General features: G+C 37.8%; 2 protein-coding genes across 4 annotated transcripts; one reads left to right on the forward strand and one right to left on the reverse strand.

Annotated features, from left to right (window-relative positions):
• Nucleotides 1-202: 202 nt before the first annotated feature.
• fu (STKc_STK36 domain-containing protein fused) lies at nt 203-9791 on the reverse strand. The gene is made up of 11 exons (XM_034983720.2): nt 9515-9791; nt 8883-9142; nt 8293-8461; nt 7780-7935; nt 7273-7460; nt 6135-6991; nt 5940-6046; nt 4517-4657; nt 3293-3387; nt 2046-2179; nt 203-850 (listed from the first exon to the last, which is right to left on the reverse strand). Exons 1-11 carry the CDS (start codon nt 9707-9709, stop codon nt 498-500), a joined length of 2655 nt encoding a protein of 884 aa, XP_034839611.2. The 5' UTR covers nt 9710-9791; the 3' UTR covers nt 203-497.
• Nucleotides 9792-12758: 2967 nt separating this feature from the next.
• Nucleotides 12759-26304, forward strand: LOC117995746 (troponin C-like). 3 transcript variants are annotated; one of them, XR_004675554.2, is made up of 7 exons: nt 12759-12918; nt 16806-16836; nt 23662-23805; nt 24284-24403; nt 24715-24846; nt 25513-25611; nt 26025-26304. XR_004675554.2 is itself a non-coding variant. In XM_034983741.2 (6 exons), exons 1-6 carry the CDS (start codon nt 12895-12897, stop codon nt 26051-26053), a joined length of 480 nt encoding a protein of 159 aa, XP_034839632.1. In that variant the 5' UTR covers nt 12759-12894; the 3' UTR covers nt 26054-26304. The 3 variants fall into 3 exon arrangements, 2 of the variants coding, with proteins under 2 accessions (XP_034839632.1, XP_034839641.1); XM_034983741.2 differs by lacking the exon at nt 25513-25611; XM_034983750.2 differs by lacking the exons at nt 12759-12918; nt 16806-16836; nt 25513-25611 and adding an exon at nt 23394-23554.
• Nucleotides 26305-27740: the final 1436 nt, after the last annotated feature.

The following is a 27740-nucleotide window of genomic DNA, read 5'->3' on the forward strand; positions in this document are numbered from 1 at the left end:
TAAATGTATCACCTGTATCTATACACACATGTATACACCTGAATCTATATAACTTATTTTATTCGATGCTACGTTATTTTGATGCATTCGCCTTCTGTATTAATAGCATTTGATTTTGAATACTTCATCATCATCAACCGATAGATGTCCACTGCTGGATATAGGTCTCTTGTAGGGACTTCCACACGCCACGGTTTTGCGCCACCTGAATCCAGCGGCTCCCTGCGACTCGTCTGATGTCATCCGTCCACCTAGTGGGGAGTCTTCCAACACTGCGTCTTCCAGTGCAAGGTCGCCATTCCAGCACCTTGGGACCCCAACGTCTATCGGTTTTACGAACTATGTGCCCTGGCCCCCTGCCCATTGCCACTTCAGCTTCGCAACCTGTTGAGCTATACTTTAAAACAAAATAATACTTAAATCGTCTTCACTACACATTATGAAATGTCTTCAATTACACCATTAGTACCATATAATAATGTCTATTATTATTAAAATCAGCTTGAATAAAAGGGCATATTATTAAGTTCCTTAGTAGCCAACCGAGCTGCTCTATTCAAAGCTACATTACAATGAACATGCAAAGCCTCCAAACTTTCACTCTCTTTTTTAGACCATTTAGACTCCATAGCAGAGGAAAACGCTGTACAGGAAAATGTACACAACAAACTAATAAGAATACATACTCTTAATTTAAGAGCGTCGCTCGATAGTTCTAGAAGCCTCAAGAAGTTGAAATGTTCGTCGTCGAACAATATTTTCTCGACGACATCCGCATGCTCGGGAAGATCTTGTAACACTGTTATCAGGATTCCAACTACGTTCAGGGTGATTCGAGGCGTTTTGGAAACTGGAAAGAAAGAATTATTCTGATAAATTGTTATATTGCAAAAACAACCAGCAGATGGAGAACCTGAGCAACCAACACAGCTCAGCGGGTCACGAAGATGAAGTAGCAATAGGCAGGGCACATATTTCGAAAAACCGATAGACGTTGAGGTCCCAAGGTACCTACTACACTGCGAGTTCGCATCGGAATACCAGGTCGGAGACAAATTTAGAAATTATAAATTCCCAAATTACCCCTGCCGGAAATCGAACCCGGGACCTCCCACTTATAAGACCATAGCGCTCCACCACTGCACCAGGGAGGTCGTCAACTCACCTGTGAATTGTAATGTGGTACCGTGGTACTTAGATGGCTGGGAGCCGCTAGATTCAGGCGGCGCAAGACCGTGGCGTGTGGAAGTCCCTACGAGAGACCTATGTCCAGCAGTGGTCGTCTATTGATGATGATGATGATGATGACTTACATGAATAGAGGAGGTTAGTGAACACTGGGTGTGAGTTGTAGGCGATGACAGCAGTCGCGAATTGACGCACGGCGCGGCACGAACGCACGCACAGCCAACCGCACACCTCCACCATGCGACTCACACCATGCTTTCACCACTGCGCCTGGGAGATCGCCAACTCACCTGTGATTTGTTACTTACATGAAGAGAGAAGGTTAGTGAACACTGGGTGTGCATTGTAAGCGATGACAGCAGTCGCGAACTGGCGCACGGCGCGACACGAACGAACACACAGCCAACCGCACACCTCCACCATGCGACTCACACCATGCTTTCACCACTGCGCCTGGGAGATCGCCAACTCACCTGTGATTTGTTACTTACATGAAGAGAGAAGGTTAGTGAACACTGGGTGTGCATTGTAGGCGATGACAGCAGTCGCGAACTGGCGCACGGCGCGACACGAACGAACACACAGCCAACCGCACACCTCCACCATGCGACTCACACCATGCTTTCACCACTGCGCCTGGGAGATCGCCAACTCACCTGTGATTTGTTACTTACATGAAGAGAGAAGGTTAGTGAACACTGGGTGTGCATTGTAGGCGATGACAGCAGTCGCGAACTGGCGCACGGCGCGACACGAACGAACACACAGCCAACCGCACACCTCCACCATGCGACTCACACCATGCTTTCACCACTGCGCCTGGGAGATCGCCAACTCACCTGTGATTTGTTACTTACATGAAGAGAGAAGGTTAGTGAACACTGGGTGTGCATTGTAGGCGATGACAGCAGTCGCGAACTGGCGCACGGCGCGACACGAACGAACACACAGCCAACCGCACACCTCCACCATGCGACTCACACCTTGCTCTCTGAAATGGAATGTTGTCTGTGTCAAAAATAAATTATTTTACAGTACCCAGCAAATGCATGCCTGAGAGTTCTCCATAATGTTCTCAAGGTGTGTGAAGTCTACCAATCCGCACATGGCCAGCGTGGTAGACTATGGCCAAAACCCTTCTCACTCTGAGAGGAGTGTAGTGAGCCGGCGAGGGGTTGATCATGATGATGAATTATCAATATAGTTCACTCTGTTTTGGACGTCAGCGTACACAATATGAAAGCGTGCCAAAATTACGGGGATTAACTCGTAATAAATTTTTCATTAGCTTCCAATAACCTAGTGTTTATTAGCAATTCCCTAAGCGCTACTAGAATATTAAAAAGACATTTCGTCACGGAACTTCCTGCGGCATCAGCTTTCCCCTCCAATTTTAATATGGGTACATTTAAGTCAAGAGTGAATAGGTATCTTCTAGGCAAGCACGCTCCATCTTAGGCTGCATCATCACTTGCTAGCAGGTCTGATTGCAGCCAAGCGCTAGTCTATAAATTAAAAAAAACTTCTACCAAAAATACAAGTAATAATAATAGTATAGTGTATATAAAGTATAAGTAATAATAATGTTACTTTAAGTATATATGTATGTAGTTTTGCAATTAGTATGTATGTTTATGTAAGTTGTTTTAATCTCGTAATTATGTGTATATCTTTTTCTATATATGAAAACGAATCGCTGAATGTGTTGCAAATCTCGAGAACATCTGAACCGATTTCGCAAATTCTTTTTTTTTTCATAATATTCCTTTAAGTACGAGGATGGTTCTTACGAAACGAGAGAAAAATTTAAAAAAATTCCTGAAAAAGAATCGACTGTTAGGCGGTACGAATTTCGCCGGGACAGCTAGTTATAAATAATGTTACATAGTATCTATTATATTATTTTCATGAATAACTTTCTATCTTCTTTTTGTACCTATTCTACTTCCTCTAAACCCCATCGCACTGCCAAGGGTTATTGGTAGAGATCTCTCATAGAGATAAGTGCTTCCCTGTCCACCTTTACTCTCTTTTTCTCTTTATTGTAAATGTTTTTGGTACAAATTAAATGAAAATAAAAGTAACAACCAATAACTACTGTTACCTGTCTTCGACTCCCTCGTCGTTGTCCCTGCTGTCTCTCATTAGAGTGTTTATTGCTGCCACGAAGTTGTAAACAACTTTCGCCTCCAGGTACACCTGGTTACGTAATCAAAAGAATTTATCAATCCACCAATATCATTTAACGCACTAATTGGCGTGAACAAGTCCTTATAAGCGACTTAAACGATAAGCTTTCCTATTATATAAATTAATTGAGTTATTCAAGACGAAGTCGTAATAAGAAAGCTTTTGGGAAAGTTTCGTCTAGGCTTTATATTGTAACAAGTTCCTTTCAAGGTCCTTTTATCATCTCGGAAATAAAGTTTGGGCTCATATCAACCATGGAACTGGAACCACATTTAATACTATGTTATCTTAGAAATTCAACATCTGACCATCGAAAAGAGTAATTTATTACCTATTTTGAATAAATCATTTGACTTTGACTTTGAAATAGACCTATAAGTACTAATTAAGTTCAATGAGCTAAAATAAAAGCAGCAATTTGTTCTACAAACTTAGATAAAATCTGGAACGAGAAAATTCGCAGAAGGGACCGAGCTCATAGGATCAGCAAGCTGACGTGGCAATGGGTAGGTCATGTCTGTCGCAGAATCGACGCCCGATAAGGCAGACGTGTTCTGGAGTGGAGACCATCGGACCGATAAGCGCAGTGAAGGATGACCTCCAGGTCGCTGGATCGATGACCTAAATGCGGACGGAAAGCGGGTGGGTGGAAGGCAACACTTTACAGAAGAACAAAAACAAGATTTAAAAAATTTTTGTTCGCAATCTAAGTAGGTTAGGTTAAACTTGAGTACCTTTTTTGCGGATAAAAACATTTCCTTTCATTGTGCATTTAAATTTTTGTGGTAAATATTATGGTTTTGAAGTAATTCTGGGAAACGTGTGAGTTGTGGGCACTTATACCACAAAGCACGAAAATATTTACTAGGTACTTATAGAGTTTACAACTTGAAATATATCTAACATAATATATTCACGATATTATTTCAAAAATCCTGCCAGTCATGGCACTTTGCACACTATTATTTCCAAAACTATAGCAGATAAAAGAACGTGAGTTAGACCAAAAAAAATTTTGCTGATTGTGGTTTTTTGCTATGTAAAATCACAAAAAGGGTATTATTCGATTTAGACCACTCATCACAGGAGGCACGGAATTAGATGATGGGTACAAGTGGTGGTGGTAGTGGGTACTCACGTCCTGTATGTTGAGCAGCGTGTGGCGCGGCAGCGCGTGCGACAGCGCCGGCAACGCCAGCAGCGCGGCCACGGCGCCGCAAACGCGCGCGCCGCGCCCGTGTCTCGCCGCCACGCCCACCACGCCCACCACCATGCTCACCTGGGCCAAAGACACTGAATCAATGGAGAATACGGAATTTTACACCAAGCGAGGAAAAAATCTAGCAATAAGCAATCGAAAATGTTAATTTTAGTTTATAAAATTATAAAATGAATATTATAGTAATTCATTTTAAAGATTTCACTTTTTTATCGGGTTGCGAAGCTCAAGTGGCAATGGGCAGGGCACATAGTTCGTACAACCGATAGACCGTCCCAAGGTGCTGGAATGGCGACCTCGCACCGGAAGACGCAGCGTTGGAACACCCCCCACTAGGTGGACGGACGACATCAGACGAGTCGCAGGGAGCCGCTGGATCCAGGCGGCGCAAGACCGTAGCGTGTGGAAGTCCCTACAAGAGACCTATGTCCAGCAGTGGACGCCTATTGGTTGATGATGATGATGATGATTTCACTTTTTTATCTGTTCTACAAATATCCGAAACGCATGATACCATAGCCGCCATATTAATTCCGACTGTCACATCACATGGATTAAAATTGTAATGTATTTTACTAAGAAAACACCGTTGCTTACCAATCCGTGTGACGTCATGACAGCTTATGAACCTAAAAAGATGGCGGGTAGCGTTTTCGCGGTGAAATTTCAAATGAAAAATTTAAATGCATTTTTTTGCACTAATCGATCGAATAAAATTGTAGTTTTATTGGTAGTTTTGTAGCTGAAGGGTTGATGTAATGAAGAACCAGCTACATATAGTGATGTTTATTTTACACTTTACAATTGATATGTTATGTACAATACAGACGGGCTCGCGAGCTTTATATAATACAATGGTAGAAGATGTTGACGTGACGAGCGGATGATAGGGAATGTGGAATCTCGTAACGTGCGTGACCAGGAGGATTCTCTACTGCGTTCCAAATTTGAATATTGTTGTGTGGCAGCTGCGAAGTTTTCTTAATAGCTGCCAGCCAAGTAACGGTAGAGTTTATTACCACTTTAGGATCAAATTAAGACACTTCAAAAAGGCTAAAATACCCTATTCAAATACAGATCAAAACTATAGCGCATACCTGAGTAGGCTCCTGCGGTAATAGAGCGGAAGGTCATGTCATCACACCTCTCCCGGACCGCTGCACGGAACCTACGCAGTCATGCGTTTTCGTTGTAATATATCAGTAAACTTTTTCTAAATACATCAATGAACTACTGAGAAACTAATTATTTTATTTTAAGTATTTGAATGCACAACGATTGCGGGAGTGTGACGCCATTTTATCCATTAAATAATTCCATTCCCGTTATAACTAAATCTTACCATATTTAATTGTGTGAGAGATTCTACATCGCCTTCCATGACTTCTGTTATATTCGAGTTTAGGAATGCTTCCCACTCCTCCAGTTCTATAGAAGATGGCTCCTTAACTGAACAAAATAAATTTATACTATTTATTTTTATTACTACCTAATTATTAACAGCTGGAATTGTACCCTGAAATGTGAAAATTAATACCTTCATGTTTCTCTTCTGTTTTCATTATTCTATCATTATTAGCTAATTCTTTGTCATCGGATATGTCTTCAATTATTTCACATTTCTCAACATCTTCATCTCTGTCTTCCTTAGAATACTTGGACTTTTCTGAGTCAACTTTTTTATCGACAATACTTGGCAATTCTATATTAGGTTCACTAGTACGCCTCTGATTTTCAGTTTTATTCTTATCCAAGCTCCTACTAAAATGAAACGATCTTTTGATACTTCTCGTTAATCTGTTACCACCGCTGCCGAACCGTAACTTATCTCTAGAGAACTGCAATATTTTCTGCTTATAGGAAGGTGGGACACTTTTACTTAAGCCTGAGCTGACATCGCTACTGCATTTAGTTGAACTTTTAGGGTTTTCCAAACTTTGAGATGCAGTTTCGGGCGGTTTTATTTTTTGTTTTACATCTCTTTCATGCATCTCTCTTTTATTATTCATAGTGTCAACTTCGGTGTCTTTCTTCTCATTGATTTCTTTGTGAGTATCATGCTTTTCTTCATCAATTTTATGCATTTTATTGAATTCGTGTTTTTGGTTGACAGACATTAGCTGCGCTATATTCTTTTCAAGGTTACACACAACGAGATTAGAATTCATAACATTGAACTCGTGTCGTAACAATTTCGCGTTTGCTGCTGTTATGGGCTGCGATTGGTCTTCATCATCAGTTTTGAGGCTGTCTCTTACACTGAAAGCGCTTGTTGCTCTAACACTGTCATCATCTGAAATGGGGACACACTCCATAGCTTGCATTACACCTCGAACATTTCTCAAATCATGCTCTCTAGTCTCAGTCTTCAGTTCATTTTCAGTTTTCAGGTTTCTGGTAATAATCATAAAAACAAAAAGTATTAAAAATAATACTCAATATTTATATAAAAAAATTTAATACCCTCCTTGGTATCATGGTATGAGTTGATATGTTATTTAACAAGTGGGAGTATCCAGGTTAGATTTCCAGTAGGAAGAATTAATAAATTTATAATAGTATGGCTCAAATCTGGTCAGGCTGTTACTCTAGTTGGGCACATTTTTTACATGCAAAATGTAAAAAAAAATTATTAATAAATTATCATAATTTAACCAGTGTTAAAAAATACTCACTTAGGATTCTTGCTCATCTTTTCAGTCTGCAAAAACTTGGCTTCTTGTTGGCTACAGGACAAAGGTTTGGTGAAGGGTGAATCACTCTGCTTATCCTCCGGCAGTATCAGCACATGCCCTGCCACAAATGGATGTTCCAGTATTTCAGGCCAAGTCATTCTTTTATCAGGATCCTTGTGTAGTAAACCCTGAAATATGACAGTGATGTTTTAAAACTAGTAAAACTTGTATGAATGATTCAGGTTTTTTTGCATTATTTTATAAAGTTATAGTTTTGTACAGAAATCTAAAATAATTTGAGTTGAAAAGTTGATGGAAACCGTACAAAAAAAACATATTCACTAACTAGCACAGTTTTTTTAGAAATCAAGAATTAATCATTACAAACAACCTTTAACTTTACAGTTCCAAATAAAAGGGATTTATTTTTAGTTAGTAGAAAAGTTTAATGTTTATATTTCTTTCACACCTGGTTGATAGTTTAATAATGAAAGTTGTATAGGTTACCTGTAAAAATGATCTAGCATCAGGGCTTATGAAACTAGGCCACTGAACTGGTTTGTGTCGAATCATTCGGACAAGTTGCCATATGGACATTGTGCAAAATGGTGGCTGGCCAGCCATCAACTCGTACACAATACAGCCAAGCGACCATAAATCTGCCTTCAAAATAGAAAAACTCACATTATTAAACTGTAGCAAAGAGATCCATTTTATTACAAATCTAAATATATAAAAGGAAAAGGTGACTGACTGACCTATCAACGCGCAACATGCAGATAGCTATTATGATGCAGGCATTCACTAAGAAAGGATTGTTGAAAATTCAACCCCTAAGAGGGTAAAATAGGGATTTGAAATTTGTATAGTCCACGCGGACGAAGTCGCGAGCATAAGCTAGTCATAAACAAAATTATCATTGCTAGTCGTCATTAGCCGATAGACATCCACTGCCGAACATAGATCTCTTTTGAAAAATTCCACACACCATGGTATTACCATTATTATTTAAGTGTATACCTGATGATCATATGGCTTCTCATCAATGAGTTCTGGTGCCATGTACAGAGGGGTTCCTTTGATAGATGTGAGAATATGTGTGGCATTGGTCATTATTCTTGCCAGGCCAAAGTCACATAACTTGGCCCGACCTGTGCTATCCAACAGAACATTCTGTGGCTTTAGATCCCTGAAAGCACAAAAGTAACCTAAGCATTACAAACAACAAATGCAAAATGTTTCTACTATGCTGTGATGTCTTGACTGGTCTTTAATATAATAAAAGTATAATAATAATGCACAAAAGCTGTGATAGCCTAGTGGTAAGAGGTCGGGGGTTTGATTCCAGGCATGCACCTGTTAACTTTTCTGAGTTATGTGCGTTTTAAGAAATTAAATATCATTTGCTATAACGGTGAAGGAAAACATCGTGAGGAAACCTGCATGCCTGAGAGTTCTACATGTTCTCAAAGGTGTGCGAAGTCTACTAATCCGCACATGGTCAGCGTGGTTGACTATAGCCAAAATCCTTTCTGAGGAGACCCGTGCTCTGTAGTGAGCCGGCGATGGGTTGATCATGATGATGATAATAATTATAAGCAAATAAATACCTGTGTAAGACCCTATGGGAATGCAAATAGTATAAGGCAGACACCAAATCCCATGTAATTTTCTTAACATTGTCTTCATTTAAACAGCCTTCTTTGGCCAGTATACTATGTAACTCCTTCTCTGCATACTCTGTTACAACAACTAATTCTGATTCTGTATCAAAACTATCTATCATGCGAATGACATTAGGATGGTTCAGCTGTCTTTGTATATCACATTCTTGTCTCAAATTTTTCAGGTCTTTCGATGATCGCCCTTTCTGAAATTATAAAATTATTTTTTATTCAATAACAAGTTAACCCTTGACTGCGATCTCACCTCGTGGTAAGTGAAGATGCAGCTTAAGATAGAAGCGGGCTAACTTAGAAGGGCTATCACAGTTTAAACACATACCCTTACTCTTGCAGTTTCTTTGCGGCATCATAGCAGAACACTACATCGCTTGGCAGTGGCAGTGGAGTGGTATGAAGCCACAACCAAAGCCTACTACTAGACAAACAAGACCTAATTATCTGTTCATGAATCACGACAGAAGCATTTGTAATTTCTTATATTTACAAAGTACTCTGTGATTTGTAATAAGTTGGCATTAAACACTTCTTACGACAACTGTTAAATAAGTATCACTTACCTTTCTTATAACTTTAAGAGCAACAATAGCGTCAGTATCTTTATTTTTCGCTTTGAAAACACGCCCAAACGATCCTTCGCCGATAAACGATATAACTAAATAATTATCCATATTGTGTTTTATTCCACTGAAAGAAATCCAAGCTTTGTGCAGGCTGCAGCTCATAGATAACACACTTGCAGCTGCTGATATCATACATCAATATTTTGTATTATATTTTTGTATATTAAAATTATTAAAGTAAAGGTTTTCTATGATTTTGGCACTGACGTAGAGTCGTGGTAGAATCGGACACTGTCACTTCCATGTCATTATTGTCAGTGCATGTCACTTCTTCACTGTCAATGCTGGCAGATCACAAGCAGAGGTTGCCGAGGTTACAAGCAAGAAACGGGTAACATTGGTATATCAGCGGGAATTTTAATACATAGATCTATAATTATTAATCTAAAGATTTTTGGGTAATATTATTTATATTATGCAAAGATGTAATAATAATAATAATCAGTGTTCCTAAAAGTCACTAATTTACAATTTACAGGACAAAAAACAGATAGTTAATTAGGTTTAGGAATTAGGCTAGGGTGCAATGGAATCAGCCCCAATATTTGTATTGATTCCAGCTATTGATTAGGTAATGTAGATTTTATGTGAAAACGCTATTTGGGCAAGAAGTAAAATAGCGGATTAGTTATACTAGGCAGGCCAAATTCTAAAACCCCTTTATTATGGCGTTGATAAAAACAGTTTTTTTACTAGGTAACTTCTATGTTGTTACACACAGAAAACCGCCCTTGCCAGCATAGATAACACACCTCGCCAGGCCGTACTTAAACAGTTAACACGCCTGTCCCGTAAGAAGTAGGTACAGTACGCGCACACATATCTACTCATGTGGTACGCGGCCGAAAGTAATGTACGTTGGCCTTTAGAATGACATTTCGGCTTTGTAGAACGTTGTCCCTGTCACTCATACCTTTACGACGATTTGTCGGTCTCAACGACCGAGACAGTGCTCTACAAATCTGCTATCTCCTTCTAAAGGTCGATGTACATTAGGTACATTTAGTCGCGTACTGTACCTACGGTAGATTCCCATCAAACCGCAGCCGCCGCTGCCCGCGCAAATTCCAGCGCCCTAAGCGGTGTCCTAGGCTTTTGTTATGGATGTGCAGGCCCTGACGCTGGTCATACCTACATTGTGCGTTATTAAATTACTCGAATGACTCATCCTGAAAAAGCTCATTATCAAAGAAGCCACTAGCCACTAACGCCGCAATATCGACGTGAAAAAATGTGTAGCCGCTACTCAGCCGCGGGATTTGTTAACGTTTTGTTGTCTATCATCTATTTATACTCGATAATCCGGCAACCAGCTGTACGAGATAGACCTTCGAATCGCATTCACAATAAAGCACCGTGCCACCAACTGGGCTATAGCAACGGATGAAAGCATAACATTATTTCGCAGGCGTATACAATTTAGTAAACAAACGAGATAGAGCGTAGGCGAGGTGCGCGGATTATTATAAAACACTAGCTGATGCCGATGACTTCATCCGCATGATTTTGGTTTTTTAACAGACTTCCAAAAAGGAGGTGGTTCTCAAATCGTCCCGTTTTTTTTAAATGGATGTACACCGATTTTTTCGAGGTTTCTGGACCGATTTGCAAACAGAGGAAGTTTCCGTCGTGGTCCCATAAAAATTGCTGGATTCAACTCTTTAATCCTGATGCTGCAGGGTTACTGCCTAAGTTATCAAGATTCAGGAAGTATTCATAGTAAATTGATATTGTAGGTACCTACTAAGCAACGATTTCCTGCTTGGACTCGAAGTCCCAACTCTTCAACCCTGATGATGTAGGATACAGCACTCCTAAACTAGTTATAATGATTCAGGAACTGTGGATGATGCTATATTATTTTAGGTACCAAGCATAGACTACGTATCATTTAATTTTGAATCCCAACTCTTCAATCCTGATGCTGTAAGGTACTGAACTCCTAAGCCGTGGGGATTTGAGAATTTTTGGTGAACTGATAATTTAGGTATCAAGCAACGGCTTCACGATTACACTCCACGTCCGAACTCCTCGAACCTGATGATGCAGGGTACAGTACTCCTAAACCATAGAGATTGAGGAACTGTTCCTGGTGAAATAATATTGTAAAAATACCAAGCATACCTAGACTTTGTTATTGAGTTCCAAGTCTCAACTCTTTAATCCTGATGCTGCGAGGTATTGAAACTCCTAAGGCGTGTGGATTTGGAAAGTTTTGTTGGTGAATTGATATTTTAGGTACCAAGCAATGACTACTTACCTATTAAAAAACTTAAAATAAAATAAAAATATTAAAAAACCGACTTCCAATAACACTACAAAGAAAAAAATAAGTTTTGTTTCTACAAGTGTAAGTACCTAATAAAATTCAATTAATAAAATCTTAAAAAAATAAATATAATAAGAAAACAAAAGAAACAAAATAGGTAGGTAGGTACTAAATTAAATACTAGGTCCTTAAGTTAAACAAATATGTATATTAATAACCAATATAGGTAGGTACATACTTAAAGAAACTCAGATCAAAGAGGAAGGAAAATAGGCATTAGGTAAGCTTAAACTTACACACTTTTTGCTATTTACCTCGCTACCTCATTTCCCACTAGAACGTAGAACGTAAATAACCCAATTTGCACTGCGCGGCGCCGCGCCGGCCGTAATGCATCTTCAGGAGAAATGCATTGCGCTCGTTGTACAATGATTAATAGATATAACGACACGCACATTGTGGTGAAATGTGGAACCAACATGAGTAGGTATCGCAATGTAAACAAATGTGACCCAACGATATCGAGGTCGACATCTTTATAATGTGGATGCATAATCACATTTTTCAAAATTATTTATTTATTTCCCAAAACAAGAAACACGTAGATCGTGTACCTACGTAAAAATTCAAAGTAGCGTTTGTGTAAATATTAAACGGCTACACAGCAAACGGCTCGAAAACGTACATTATTCGTGTTTAATGATATAGCAAACGCTGGTAAATGACTGCCGCGAGAGCAGGGCGTTTTGCTTACACCGCGTCGGAGCCGCTTGTTTACGTTTTTTCTGACCACGTTTCCGACTAAAAATACGTTAGCATCCTGCCGTTTGAGGCACACGCCATTGGTCAGAGCAAATGCAGGAAACCGGGGAAGACTTGCCGAATCAACCGCCGATCCCCCGCTGCCTCCGCACCTCCTCTTATTTTATGTGAAAGTACACGAAAGCCCAAACTCGTAAAGCAGCAGAAATAACCCTGGACGCTGGAATCAGCAGCCTCGCGATCAGTCGTGTTGTGCGTCTCATAGTGCTAACTAGTGACATCGAAGATGGTTCTGGACACAGAAGACTGGGTAGGTGGATATTCAGGTCTAGGTACCAAAATCATGGACCTATAAATATATAAATAAAAAAGAATTGTTAAATTTCACATTTTTGAAATCACTGATTTGATGTGAACATCAAACGTATTGAAAGCTAAACCAAAAAGTAACTTAATAAATATTGGTAATCTACAAATCATTCTGTTTTTGGCAAGAAGTATTTATACCTATCTACTTACCTACTTAGTAACATTTTTGGACTAACTTATCTATCAAGCGGGTAGGTACGAGCTACCAATCTATCACAATTTACAAATACTTAGTTAACACCTAAAGTTCTCAATCGAATTCGATACTCAGCATGAGTTTCTACTATTTTTAGGGTTCCGTTCCGTCACTTTGTTGTCTGTCTGTCTGTATGTCTGTCCGTCTGTCTGTCAAGAAACCTACAGGGTACTTCCCGTTGACCTAGAATCATGAAATTTGGCAGGTAGGTAGATCTTATAGCTGACATTTGGGGAAAAATCTGAAAACCGTGAATTTAGGGTTAGGTCACACAAAAAAAATTAAATTGTGGTCAACTAATAATTAGTATTTTTAACTTTCGAAGTGAGTGACTATATCAAGTGGGGTATCATAATATGAAAGGTCTTCACCTGTACATTCTAAAACAGATATTATTTATTTTTATGCATCATAGTTTTTGAATTATCGTGCAAAATGTCGAAAAAATAAGACTGTAGTACGGAACCCTCATTGCGCGAGCCTGAGTCGCACTTGGCCGGTTTTTTAATTAGATACATGTTGTAAACTTTAGTCCGATGTTCATTATTATACTTACATCTATCAACGTTGTTATTATTCCTGCATACTGAATTAGGCGCAACACACACCCGCCAGATTTCGATCTATCCATAGCTGGCATTTTTTGATAACTGAACTGAACTGAACTGGAAGTACTTCAGCCAGGGCCAGCCCGTCCATAAAGGCAAACTAGGCGAGCGACGCGACGGCTAGGGCGGGCGGTCGAATTTGGCGGGCGGCATGATGAGGGTGCGGGATAAGCGTGTAAAATTCAAAAAAAGAATTCACGTTTGCTTCGATTCAAAATGACATTTAACACAACTTGGCTGTAAAATCGACGCAAGCGCCCTACTAGACAACAGTAAATTTTGCGTTCGTGTAACATCAAATCTACTAATTTCTGTCTCGTCTTGAGTTAAGTATTGTAAATTTTAGAATAAAAATTAAGTATGTTAATGATGTTTTATTTTTTTGCGAATTTTCGTCTCAAAGGGTGTGTTTCCAGTTAATTGCGTAGCCCGTAGGGTGCTGAGTTTTCTTGGGCTGGGCCCTGGGCCGGCGCCAGCATAGAGGCGCGCGGCCCGCCCAAGCGCGTCAAAGCGCGCCGCGTATCTTCCGTGTTTTGTTTTCAGTATACCAATTTCAACTGTAGGTATGTCCTAAAGCTGAATTTAAGTTGTTATCCAAAAGAATCGGAAAATTGACACCATTCTTTCGGTATGCGTTGACGCTTATAGTAAATGGGATTTTTTCTTAACGTTACTTTTTCATAGTTTTCACAGTTGAGTTTCAGAGTTTTGAAATTCAGATTTGAAAATATACCATCAGCTCGAAACTTCAGTCTAGTGCTGACGTCATTAGTGACATCATTAATGGCGACCACGCGTATCAGAAATTTGCAGGACTTATATAGCATAAAAAACACTTAAATCTTTGAATTTGGAGTTTTTCTTAAGCGTATTAAGTATAGGTAGATACATATTAGGCTATATATATACGGTTTGCTACTTTGTTAAGCAAGTATTAGGTATTTACTTAGAAAAAAGAGACGCTGGCCTTAGTACATCGAAATGCCTACTGGCCACAACTATTAAGTGGATTTGCTTGTAATATAGCGGACGCGGACGGTTCTATTTTAGTTTCAATTGCACGTAAAATTAATTTATTACGTCCCAGTAACACTCGCCTCTACGAAAACTGGGTTTTATGACCTACATATTTTATACTTATTCTAGGTATTTAAATAATTTTATTGGAATTAAACAATATAAGTAGGTACCTATGTTATGTATATCGACCGTGCACTGCCAACGGGTGCTATCTCAATATTAACAACTTTACAGGATGAAGGAAAAAACTTATTTCCTTCGTGATTGTATTATGTATATGCCTGCCAGTACAAGTGTACGTGATTTTTTGTTTCAAGCTAAATAACTACTTTGCACTGTGACACTGGGGGGTAAGAAATAAGAAGTAGGTATAAAGTGAAATCGTCATGGAATACCTATTGTCAGTTCACAGTCAAGTTTGCGCTACAATAATTTACGCAAAAATTAAAATTTAAAATATTCACAACAAATTATTAAGTTGCATTGAATACTTAGTGGGTATCTAAAATACTTTTTGTATTTTTATTTAAATTACTGTATTAACTAGCTTATGCCCGTGACTTCATCCGCGTGAACTACACAAATTCAAACTGACTGACTGAGCTTGTTGTGGGCTCTTCTCAGGCCTGGGCGCGTTTGGAACCCTCGTGGCTTTAGTTTTAAGTTCGCGTAATAAATCACCACTATAACATCTTACAAATTCAACAACCGACCATCAAAAAGTGTAATTAGTTACCTATTTTGACTTAATTATTTGACTTTTTACAAGCCCCTATCTTACCCCCTATTTTATAGGGGATAACTTTTCAAAAACCTTTCTTAGCAGACGTTTACGTCATCCTATCTGCATGCCAAATTTCAGCCAGATCCGTTGAGTGGTTTGAGCTGTGCATTGATCTATCACTCACTCTTCTACTCTCATGCCTTTTGTATATTCTGACTAACTAATCAGCAAACACGTATTTTATATGACATGTACTGAATTTTATATTTAACGTGCAATATCTAAACTCATCGTTAAAGGAGCTGACCGAAATCCGAAAGGTCGAGACGGTTCAAATCCGACCCATTGCACTATTGTCGTACCTACTCCTAGCATAACCTTTTCGCTAGTTGGAGGGGAAAGGGTAGTTTTAGTCATCCATACTAATATTATAAATGCGAAAGTGCTTCTGTCTGTCTGTCTGTCTGTGTGCAGCATCGCTTGCATCCCGGGGAAGGACATAGGCTACTTTTTATCCCGGAAAATCAAAGAGTTCCCACGGGATTTTCAAAATCTAAATCCACGCGAACGAAGTCGCGGGCATCATCTAGTAGTTAATATGACTAATATTCTTTTTTTTAAGTCATGGGTAACCACCACTTAGGTATATTATTGTATTTTATTTTAACGACATCTATCTTTATAGAGCTTATAGTTAGGGGCTAGGGTTCGTCTTCATGCTAAATAGGCCCGACTTTTTCTTGTCAACATCGTTTTGCTATTTTCGTTATAGAATACTAGTTAAGTAATTAAATTATTATTTACTAAGTAGGTACACTTTGAACTTAGTTAATCTTTGACTTAGATACACTTTGTCATTTGTTGTAATCTTATCGTAATTTACGTAAATCTACATACCTACTTACTTCTTCATTTATTTGAAGTGTGTGTACTATTAAGTTTTATCAACCCTATAAATAAAAACATGACCTACTTAAGCTAATTTAAGGATGAACGTATAATTAGGTCACTGATAATAAAATTTCGAGGTTGGACCAAATTAACCAAAGTTATAAAACATTATAATAAATCATCTTCCGAGGTCAACTACGTTAATATTAAGTACCTATATGTGGGGGTTGTTGATATTGAACACTATATATTTTATACCTTAAAAGCAAATTTTTATACGAAGTTTTTCTTTTTTATTCCGCAAACACAAAAAGATCTAATGCAAAAAACTTGCGTAAATAAATGAACGTTTAAATTAATGACTTATAACAATATTTTATCTGTTTCAGGCCGATGAGCTGCCGCCAGAACAAATCGCCGGTAAGTAAAATAACAATAAATCATAGAAAAGATCACATAAAAAATATTATATACATTTCATAATGCTAACCGCACGAAAAAAAATACAAGCTCATTTCTGGCTTTACGCCAAGAATACAATAGAGAACTGACTTCATAAATTATTTAACAGACACGGGCTCTGCGTAATAAATTCGTTCTTCCAAAAATTGTGTGTGGGTTTAATTTATGACACTGAAATAGCTTAAAAATCGGTCAAGTGAGCATCAGACTCGCACATAGGGTTCCGTACCATCGTAAAGGATTATGTAAATTTTAATATTTATTAATTTGAAATATTTATTATTTATTGTTATAGCGGCATTAGAAATACACACTCTGCGAAAATTTCAGCTCTCTACTTTTGTAAATCGGTTCATGAGATAATTTTTGTCGCTTAGGTACTGTACCTAATACCTATAGTAAACCTATAGTACGCGACAGGTGGGGACGCCCCGCACAGCCCCCGCGCTAACCCGTTGCGGGATAGCGCGGGTGACGTGTGGGTGTGCGGGGCATCCCCCCCGCCTCATACCCCGATTGTCATCTCGACCTGTCGCGTACTATACCTATTACCTACCTAGAAACCCAAAGGCCAAGACAAAAGAACAGAACAACAAAGTTTGAAAGAACTTATTTTTGTTAGTAATGTGTGAACAAACTATTACCTATTATTCACAATTAATGCGCTGTCACCGTCATTTGAAATTTAATTCCCCGTCGAAAGCTGAAGAGTGAGGAAAGCTCACACCTACCTACAGCTGTCGAGTAGCCGAGTGATATTCATTATGAGTGTTGTTGCCCTTTTGAAAAAAAAAATTGGCAAGCACGCTTCATTCACGTCATGAGGTTCCGTGTGGTTCCGTCAGTACTTCTATGATAGTTTATGCACTCTCACGCACACTCTTACATTCATAACATCTCAAGCTATCTAAATATATGAAAGGAAAAGTGATCTGACTGATTGACTGACTGATCTATCAACGCACAGCTGACATGCAGATAGCCAAGTATTATGACCTTGACAATCGCTAAGAAAGGATTGTTGAAAATTCAACTCCTTAGACTTGTTGACTGTTGTCACGCTTAAACTTTCCACCAGACCAGCTATGGTCTGGTGGAAAAATTAAGCGTGACAAAACTGGGCCAAGTAAGTGCCTACCTACTGAAAAGTTTTCCCAAATATCCGACCGCAGAACGTCTCACTTAAATCACAAAGATTACACGCTTACCACTGCGCCAGGGAGATCGCCAAAAGTTTTTTATTCTTCACTAGCTCACTCCCCCCCCCCCCCCCCCCCCCCCCCGGCTTCCGGAGTTTTAAAAACGGTGAGGGGGCCAATTTCCATAACTGACTGACAGAGCTATCAACGCAAAGCTCAAACTACTGGACGGATCGGGCTGAAATTTGGCGTACAGATAGCTATTAAGTATATGACGTAGACATCCGTTAAGAAAGAAAATTTTAAAATTCAACCCCTAGGGTGTAAAATAGGAGTTCGAAATTTGTGTAGTCCTCGCGGACGAGGTAGCGAGCATAAGCTAGTTTTATAATATGGATACCTACTGGATAGTGATTGGCCTCCCACATCAGCACTACTGTTTATTAATGTAAAAAACCTGGTGGCCGAAGTACGGACGCGTTCATGGGCCGTGGCAACACGCTTGGAATGACGCCAATGTTCCGTGGAACTCTTGCGTTCTATCGTCATTGTTCAAACCAATATTGTGTTTTTCGGGAAAGACCACTAAATCGATGCATATTTTGTTGCCAGCATACAATGTAAACACACAGTTGGATATGTATTTTTAACTCACCATAAACCACGCCATTCTGACATAATATACATATTATATACACTGATTATAGTACGCGACAGGTCGAGGCTGGTCGAGGTGACAATCGGCATATGAGGCGGGGGGACGCCCCGCACAACCGCACGTCACCGGCGCTATCCCGCACTGGGTTAGCGCGGGGGCTGTGTGGGTGTGCGGGGCATCCCCACCCCGATTGCCATCTCGACCTATCGCACACTATGATACCTAGGTGCCTATATTTAGGCAGGCGAAGCAATACGTTTGGTTTACTTCAACTCAGTTTATACATCAATCAATCTCGAGATCTCTCTGTGCGTCGTATTCCTCATTGCTGAGGGTTGTGACCCCTTTCCATGAATTGGATAATGGTAGCAGTTTTTTAGGATAATAATGCAGTGGGTTCCCACTTGTCCCATATAATTGTCCTTCCGCATACAACTTTATTAAGAGAAAAAGATATCGACTCTTAAGTCTTATGGGTTTTACCACAGTTACTATTAGATACTAATGACGACTTAACGACTGATTTCGCAATGAATTTTCCACCTATGCAGTTTTGTACGGTCTATTGTTTCTCTCCGCGATTGTTTCTGAACGTTTGCTTTATAGGTAAGTTTATGTCGCACTTAACTTGGATAGTGGCAAAATACTCTTCCAAACCTATAGGTTTATAGGTAGGTAACCGTTATAGGTACCTATTTATTATTTATTCATAAGGACGTTCCATTTGTTTAAAGTTTTCAGTTTCACTAAAAGCCCTGCAAGAATTTATCACCTGTCAGATTACATGGAACATTTCAATACGCACATAATATTTTATGTACTTGATTTAATCATAAACTACGTGCTAATGTATCATAATTCAAATCTCTTCAAATGTAGAAATTGCATTCGAGCCAAATGTGTAAATTGCCACTCAATCAAAATGTATTGATACTTGCAAAGCACTTTAAGATACATAACCAGTGACTTTTTAATTAAGATAAGATTGATTCTAAAGTATGCCTCTCTCACCCAAAAGGCACATTTTCGTCCCTGGGGCTCAGTAAAAATCTTATGATATAATATTCGCTGCTGTTAATTGCTTCATCTGGGGGCATTTAGGATTCCTATGTAAAACCAGGAACTCAGTTTAGTAGCCATAAAAAAATTGGTTTACCCTCTCGTGTGATACTTCGTTGAATATGTATAAAATCGTCATGAGATTTGTGAGACAATTTTTAAAAATATTATCGTTTACGATTTTGAAGTCAACGATTTCAGCAACTAGCATGACTACGGAACCATATCTACCTTGTCTTTTCTGACAGTCACTTCAATGCGGAAGAATCTGGGAGCTAGTATCGCATTTTTATTCAAAAAAAAAACTGCAATGAGGATACAGAGAGAGTAATATTAGGCTAGCTAGGCAATCCATACTTAATATTATAAATGCGAAAGCGTGTCTGTCTGTCTGCTAGCTTTTCACGGCCCAAAAGTTTAAGCGATTTGGATGAAATTTGCTACAGAGTTACTGTAAATCCCGGGGACGGCCATAGCCTACTTTTTATCCCGGAATATAAAAGAGTTCCCACGTCATTCTTAAAGGCACATCCGCTTAACTGATTTATTATGAAAAATTTGGTACAGAGGTAGCTTATTTTGACATAGGAAACTTTTTATCCCGGAAAGAAAAGAGTTCCCATGGGTTTTAAAAAAGTGGCTGTGACATACGGACGGACAGACAGACAGACATACATGACGAATCCATAAGGGTTCCGTTTTTTGCCATTTGGATACGGAACCCTAAAAAGCCTTAATCCACGCGGAAGAAGTCGCGGGCATCATCTAGTAAGTTTTAATGTAGTTAGATATGCATATAATAATAACTTAAGTAGCATTTGTTTGACAGAATTTCAAAGCTCATTACAACGCGGTTCTAATTTTTAAAAAATCACGTTCTTATTAAAAAAAATATGGATATTTTTTTGTAAAATATTTAAGTGTTTTTAAAATGCAGTAGGTTGTATAAAATTCAACTTTTATATCTGTAGGTAAATCGGTTATCCGGAAATTAATGACTAGGCTACGCTATATTACTTATTAAATAATATAGTTATTATTTTATAATGTTTATGATGTAAAGGTCTGAATCTTATCTTTCTTCTGAGCAGCTGTTCCGTAATAATTTGCCAACTAAATAGTTTTAAAAACAATTTTTATTTTCGCCAGCGGCGTCGGGCAGTTAATTTTAATCATCAAGATGTCTTGGCAGTTGTCTCAAAGAACCATGTGCTTTATTGCTTTTTTTTCTAGATTTTAGCTATTTATTAATTATCTACCCACGATCTCTTTCGAAATGAGCACAGTCTCTGTCTATGTAATTTTTTTACAAAATTATGTCTGTTGTTGCCCGCGACTTCGTTCGCATGGATCTTCAAAAGCCCGTGGGTACTGTTCGATTTTCCAGAATATTTACCAATGTTTATTTTTTAAAGGTAAAGTAAATTATAGTAATTTTTAGATGATCAAACGAACTTTTTGAAGTGAAGTTCGATCGTTATTATAAGAGTCACTTCATTCGAAGATTAAGTTTCTCTTTGCGTAGCAACATACAACGCCAGTTTCAAATAAACTTGTTAAATAATTGTACCCCAGAATATGTAATATCTAGTACCTCACAGGTACAGAACCTTTACACGTAAGGCCGATTCTTCTCCGATAATTACTAATAAATAATAATAATACCTAAGTAACCACAGTTCCCCGGATTACGGGACTCAACAAAACTAAATTGAGCAAAACGATGTAATTGCACGGAATAAAATTTTGCAGGAAGAGCAAAAAACCCGAATGAAAGGTTCTGAAACCCCATTTTAATTGTACCGTTTTGATCAAAATCACGAACGTTCAACTCGAGTTTAGGCCGTTTTGCTTGGATATGAGTTGCAATTTGTAAACAGTGGGCCAAAAAGGTCTGGATTAAAGAATTTTTTTGACCAGAAGCATTACTTATTAGGTAGGTACCTGCCACCTGGGTACTACACCTCTTTGTTCGCCAGTCCGCAATTAATATATTTTGGTGGTTTTGAGAACTGCAATTAGTTACCATAATATCTTAGCTGTAATTGTATGCATTTATAGCTATTATATTTCGATCACTGGTAATGATACCATCTACACTCTACGTCATTTCATACGAATCAGCTAACAAAACCTGACAAAACCTTTCATCTTATAACCTCTCATCGTTATAACTTCGAAAGAGTTTATTTCGGGGAACTACATTTTCATTATTTTATATTCACGTAAAATGACGCACGTTTCTAAATACAGCACAGCCAGGCAAATTGCTGCAAAATTTTATTACATTGCGGCTGTCATACGCTTGCGTATTATTAAGTATTGGCCAAGAGTCAGCACGTGCCAGACCTTCCTTATTTTATTTAAGCTGAAAGTTTCTCTGAGTAAGTATTGTCCTCAACACCGGAATGAACGATTGTTTGGATCATGGTGGCTTTCTTCAGAATAGGATTAGAAATCACGTCATGCATTGTCAGACCCTTCAATCTCTGCCAGACACCTTTAAAGTTTAATAAATTATTAACATTTAAGGGTGGCTGGCGAGGGTTCCCACGACACCTCAAGTGGCTGGCAATGCTTGACGTGATTTCTAATATAGGTACTACTCCGAACAAAATATAAAAAAATTTGACTTAAGTATAAAGTCTAATTTATTCTTTCTTATTATCTCCCAAAGCCACCATGATCCAAACAAATGTTCCTCCCAATTTTGGGGACAATACCAGAGAAACTACATAAAATAAGGAAGTTCTGGTACGCGCTGGTTGTCTTTCTATGTGAGTTGTCAGTTAACCTTCATGGATTATAAAATATCTGTGTGTTTTCTGTGTTTCATTTATCTATAGATTTAATTTCAAGAGGGACGCAGCCTGTCTTTTAGATCTTTTTGTAAATTAATCATGGTTAGGCAGGCACACACATTTCGACATCTGCAGATGATAGGCGTATCCTAAATGCTACTTGCATCAGCTATAAATGACTACAAAATATTTTTTTCTGAAAATAGTGAACTTATCTGAATAGTTATTATTATTAGAATAGCTATCTAGATATCTAGGCGTTAGATAGGAAAAATTACAAAAGATTAAAAACCTGCGTCCCTAATGATATTAAATGGAATTTAAAACGGATGCATACTTACATAGTGTAATATAAAACAAGAGATCTTTTACAATCCATAAATGTTACTTACAAATTGTAGGTAAGAAGTAGGACCTTGGATCAAAAATTTTATCCCAAAATTTTGTAGATTCTCATAAAATCAAAAACTGCAGTAAGAAGGCATTGTACTTAGGTAAATAATAGATTTTTCCTAAAAGTTAGAAACGTTAATTTAAGGGTCACGTCCGACATTACTATTGTACAAAGTTCAGCTATCCTCATTACTGAGAAATTAAAAATTAACCTAGCTGCAACCTAGCTGTAGTTAACCAGATTTAAAATTTAAATACTTAGTACTAAAAATTAAGAATATATAAATAGGCATTTTTACTGTTGTATTATTTGAATTAATGATTTTCTTTTTGTGTGCGTAATACTACGCACTGGGATAGGCCGGCCGGCGCCGGCGATGCACCACACAGCTGCACCAAAATAGCTACATTGCACAACATAAATTTGCACTGCATCTAGGAGCATTGAACTGATGTCCTAATCTTGCCGCAGCCGGCCGTACGACCAGTGTGACTATTCTTATTACTAGTGAAACACAGGGACAGGAACAGTACCTTTTAATTTAAGCATTTAAATTGCATAAAACCCGCATTTAGTTCTGCATTAGGTAATTTTAACCGTGCCATGAGTGGGCTCAACGTTGAAGGTATGGCGTGTCGTGAAAATTTAAAATTTTACACTAAATTATGTAATCTTTCAGAGCTTATTCTTTTCTTATAGATCTCGTAATTGAATTGTTGTTTTTTGTTCCAGTCCTCCGCAAAGCGTTCGATGGCTTCGACCACAACCGCTCAGGCAGTATCCCATGTGACTTCGTAGCTGACATTCTCCGAATGATGGGTCAGCCTTTCAACAAGAAGATTCTTGAAGAGCTCATTGAGGAGGTCGACGCCGACAGTAAGTTGCAAAATTTTAATATTAATAAAGTCGATATCCTATTAAAAGCAGTCCTTGATTGAAAAATATAAAAATATGTATCCTTCATGTTGAATTAGATGATGTCGTGACTTGGTCCGACTGAATTTAGGTTTTTAAAAATCCCGTGGGAACTCTTTGATTTTCCGACATAAAAATCTATATCTATCTATGTATCTCCAGGATGCAAGCTATTTTTGTACCAAGTAGGCGATGCCTGCAACTTCATCCATGTGGATTTGAGATTTTTAAAAATCGCGTGGGATCGTAGCCTAAGTATGTTCTTCCCCGGGATACAAGCTATTTCTAGTCTTCTGTGCCTATCCGTACAATCGGTTAAATGGATGGGCCGTGAAAAGCATTTTTAATATTAGTATGGATTAATAGATATACCTACTTACCTATTTTTAATAGTCTTAGTTTAAAACCAAGAGAATAAGTGTAACAAATTCTTTTTCAGAATCTGGTCGTCTGGAATTCGGTGAGTTCGTCACTCTTGCTGCCAAGTTTATCGTTGAAGAAGACGCTGAGGCTATGCAGAAAGAACTCAGGGAAGCCTTTAGATTATATGATAAAGAAGGTGAGACCTGTAATAAGATATATTTATATGCTTTATTACTTCAGTTATAATAGAATAATCTACTCAATATTTTTTAAATCATAAGGTTATCTGTAAATTTAACCTTAGGTACCAAAGATTTTTTTAAACTATCATATTGTTTTGACTGAGGCAATCTGTTAATTAGATCCTTCGAATGAGTTGGATTGTTTGAGTTAATACTTACCTACGTCCTACTTGTAAATAATTATTCTATGGACATGTAGATATTAAGGTGATTGTGCAGGGCTCGGTCCAAAGAAATGTGTAACAACTATGTCCTATTATTCCAGGCAATGGTTACATTCCCACGTCAAGTTTGCGCGAAATTCTTCGCGAACTGGACGAGCAGCTGACGGAGGACGAACTCGACGGCCTTATCCAGGAAATAGACACTGACGGCAGCGGCACAGTAGACTTCGATGGTGAGAACAAACTAGTATTGTGGCCTTATTTCTTATACTCAGTGATTGTGACATATCGTGATGCGGAAGAAGACGATTGGAGTCGTATATTTCATAATACAAAAGGCATACAGATTATAAGTATGATTTGAACCGCTAATGGAAAAAAGCGTCCATTACACAACCAAAAGTTCTGGAGTTCTGAACTCAGAGTTCTGCGTGCCGCAGTGAAAACCGACCAAGCAAGAGAAATTCTTACTACTAGTAGTATTATAAATGTGAATGTATGTCTGTTTGTTATCTTTTCACGGCCCATGTGCTTAACCGGTTTTGAAGAAATTTGGTACAGAGATTGCTTGCATCCCGGAGCATATATTTCTACTTTTTATCCCGGGATAGCAAAGAGTTCCAATGGGATTTTTGAAAATCGTAAATCCACGTGGACTAAATCGCGGGCATAATAATACCTACCTTCATAAAATATTGTGTGTGTATTATATGAACTTGAATGCAAAACTCTGAACTCAGAACACTAGGCCATTGGATGAGGAATTAAGGGGAATTAACGCCTAAGTGACAATCAATGATTACAATCGTATTTAAATATCACTGTAAGTTCATAGTTTTCATTATTTATTATATTTACTCGTAGGTCGCAAACATAGTATATTTTCCAATTAATTTCAGAGTTCCAAATGATGATGAGGAGTAATTAGAATTGCTAAAGATTTATAGACAAATCAGTCACTAGAAATGAGCCAAATAATCCTGGATTGGATTCAAACAGTAAGAAAGATGTTTAATTCATAATTAATTAACTTCGTTTACATCTTTCGAAAATATTGATATGATTTGGATAAATTCTTTAAATTTGGATATAAAAGAAAATATTTGCAATTTAGGAGAAAGTTAAATCCATCATATTTCATTAAATAATTTCTAAATAGGTATAATATGCCTAAAGCGATTTGCTGCGATGTGTTCTGAAAAATACCAATATATAAATGTATAATACCTATATTTTATTTATAATTTGACGGTATATTATGTGCGTACAATTTTATTTCACGTACGTCACACTCACCGATTCGCAATAAATCGCTTAAGATTTACGGTCCCTTTAGTAACAGCCTAGATTAAATCGCTCGCCAAGAATAGCGAAGTTTTCCAATATTTTGACGTGTGGTTTTTCTTTTCAGAGTTCATGGAGATGATGACTGGGGAATAAATATACCTACTTGTCTCAACGTTTTTTGTACTTTAATAAATGATTAAATTTAAGGCTATTTATACTTCATACATTTTGGTACATCAACCTCTTGACTCTTGATATTATAGGACAAAAAGCATACACGAAAAATAGGTGAACGCTAAAGTATTATGTATGTAACTGTACAAAATAATCCCTCGTTCTTGTTTAATTGATGTGTGTGGCTGAGTAATGTTTATATCTACTTTATTAATAAATCTTTTACAATATTATTAGTTTCTATTCATCTCCTTAATTTATTGCACCTGCATGAAATGCAGATTCATCTTATTAAGATCACCTCTAGGTTAAAAAATATTTATGAACATTAAATCTTTCGCTTCAATGGCACCTAAAACCACAATATAGAAATTATTTTAATGTGTCAGGCGAATATTCCAGAAAGTAGCGCGCTCCAGCTATAAATGCTTGTGAAATAGGACACTTAAAATAAAATCTGCGTCCAAAGATATTATTGTAGAGAGATTCTGTAAGATAAAAATAATAAATTCACTGTTTTAAACCGGACGCCAAATTGTCCTAGATAATTTTGATGGCATAAATAAAATACAGAAGTTTGGCGCTACGCCAGAAGCGAGTAATGGGTCTATTTAAAATTCTATCCCACTGTTAATAATAAAGTCTCGATAATATTTCTTTTCCGATACCATTTGTCTACATCTACATTAATATTATAAAGAGGAAAACTTTGTTTGTTTGTTTGTTTGTTTGTTTGTTTGTTTGTTTGTACTGAATAGGCTCAAAAACTACTGGACCGATTTTAAAAATTCTTTCACCATTCGAAAGCTACATTATCCACGAGTAACATAGGCTATATTTTATTTTGGAAAAAAATAGGGTTCCGTAAGATATTTGGGTTTTTCGGACACAAGGTGTAAAAAATCAACCAGAAAAGTTACTTATTTTGCGTACGCTGCCTAAACTATAAAAGATAGAACCATAAAATGTTCTAATTAATTGTAGATCTTATAAATATCTACAAAAAAGTCCGCGACACACTATACCCATCTATGTCGAGTGAGGCACAGCAACCATTTTTTTATTTAAAAATCTTGAATTTTTTTTGGACTACATTTAAACGCGTTTATTTTACTCATGCTATTAATCCTTATCAAAATAAATGATTTCATCACTAAGAACAGTTTATGGAGATAATATTTGGTCTTTGAATGATTAAAATTGGACGTTTGGTTTTGAAGTTATGGCGAAATTAAAATATTACGATTTCTGCTGCACGGCCCGTTGTATTATATAAAGAGGTAATGTCGTTAAGTTTGTTTGTAGGGGGTAATCTTTAGAACTACTGAACCGATTTTAAAAATTCTTTCACCAGTAGAAAGCTACATTATTCCTGAGTGACATAGGCTATACGGGATCTTTAAAAACCTAAATCTACGCGGGCGAAGCCGCGGGGATCAGCTAGTATTATATAAAGAGGTAATGTCGTTAAGTTTGTTTGTAGGGGTAATCTTTAGAACTACTGAACCGATTTTAAAAATTCTTTCACCAGTAGAAAGCTACATTATTCCTGAGTGACATAGGCTATACGGGATCTTTAAAAACCTAAATCTACGCGGGCGAAGCCGCGGGGATCAGCTAGTCTACACTAATATTATAAAGAGGAAAACTTTGTTTGTTTGTTTGT

Source organism: Maniola hyperantus, chromosome 3 (assembly GCF_902806685.2).
Source record: "Maniola hyperantus chromosome 3, iAphHyp1.2, whole genome shotgun sequence".
Lineage (NCBI taxonomy): Eukaryota > Metazoa > Arthropoda > Insecta > Lepidoptera > Nymphalidae > Maniola > Maniola hyperantus.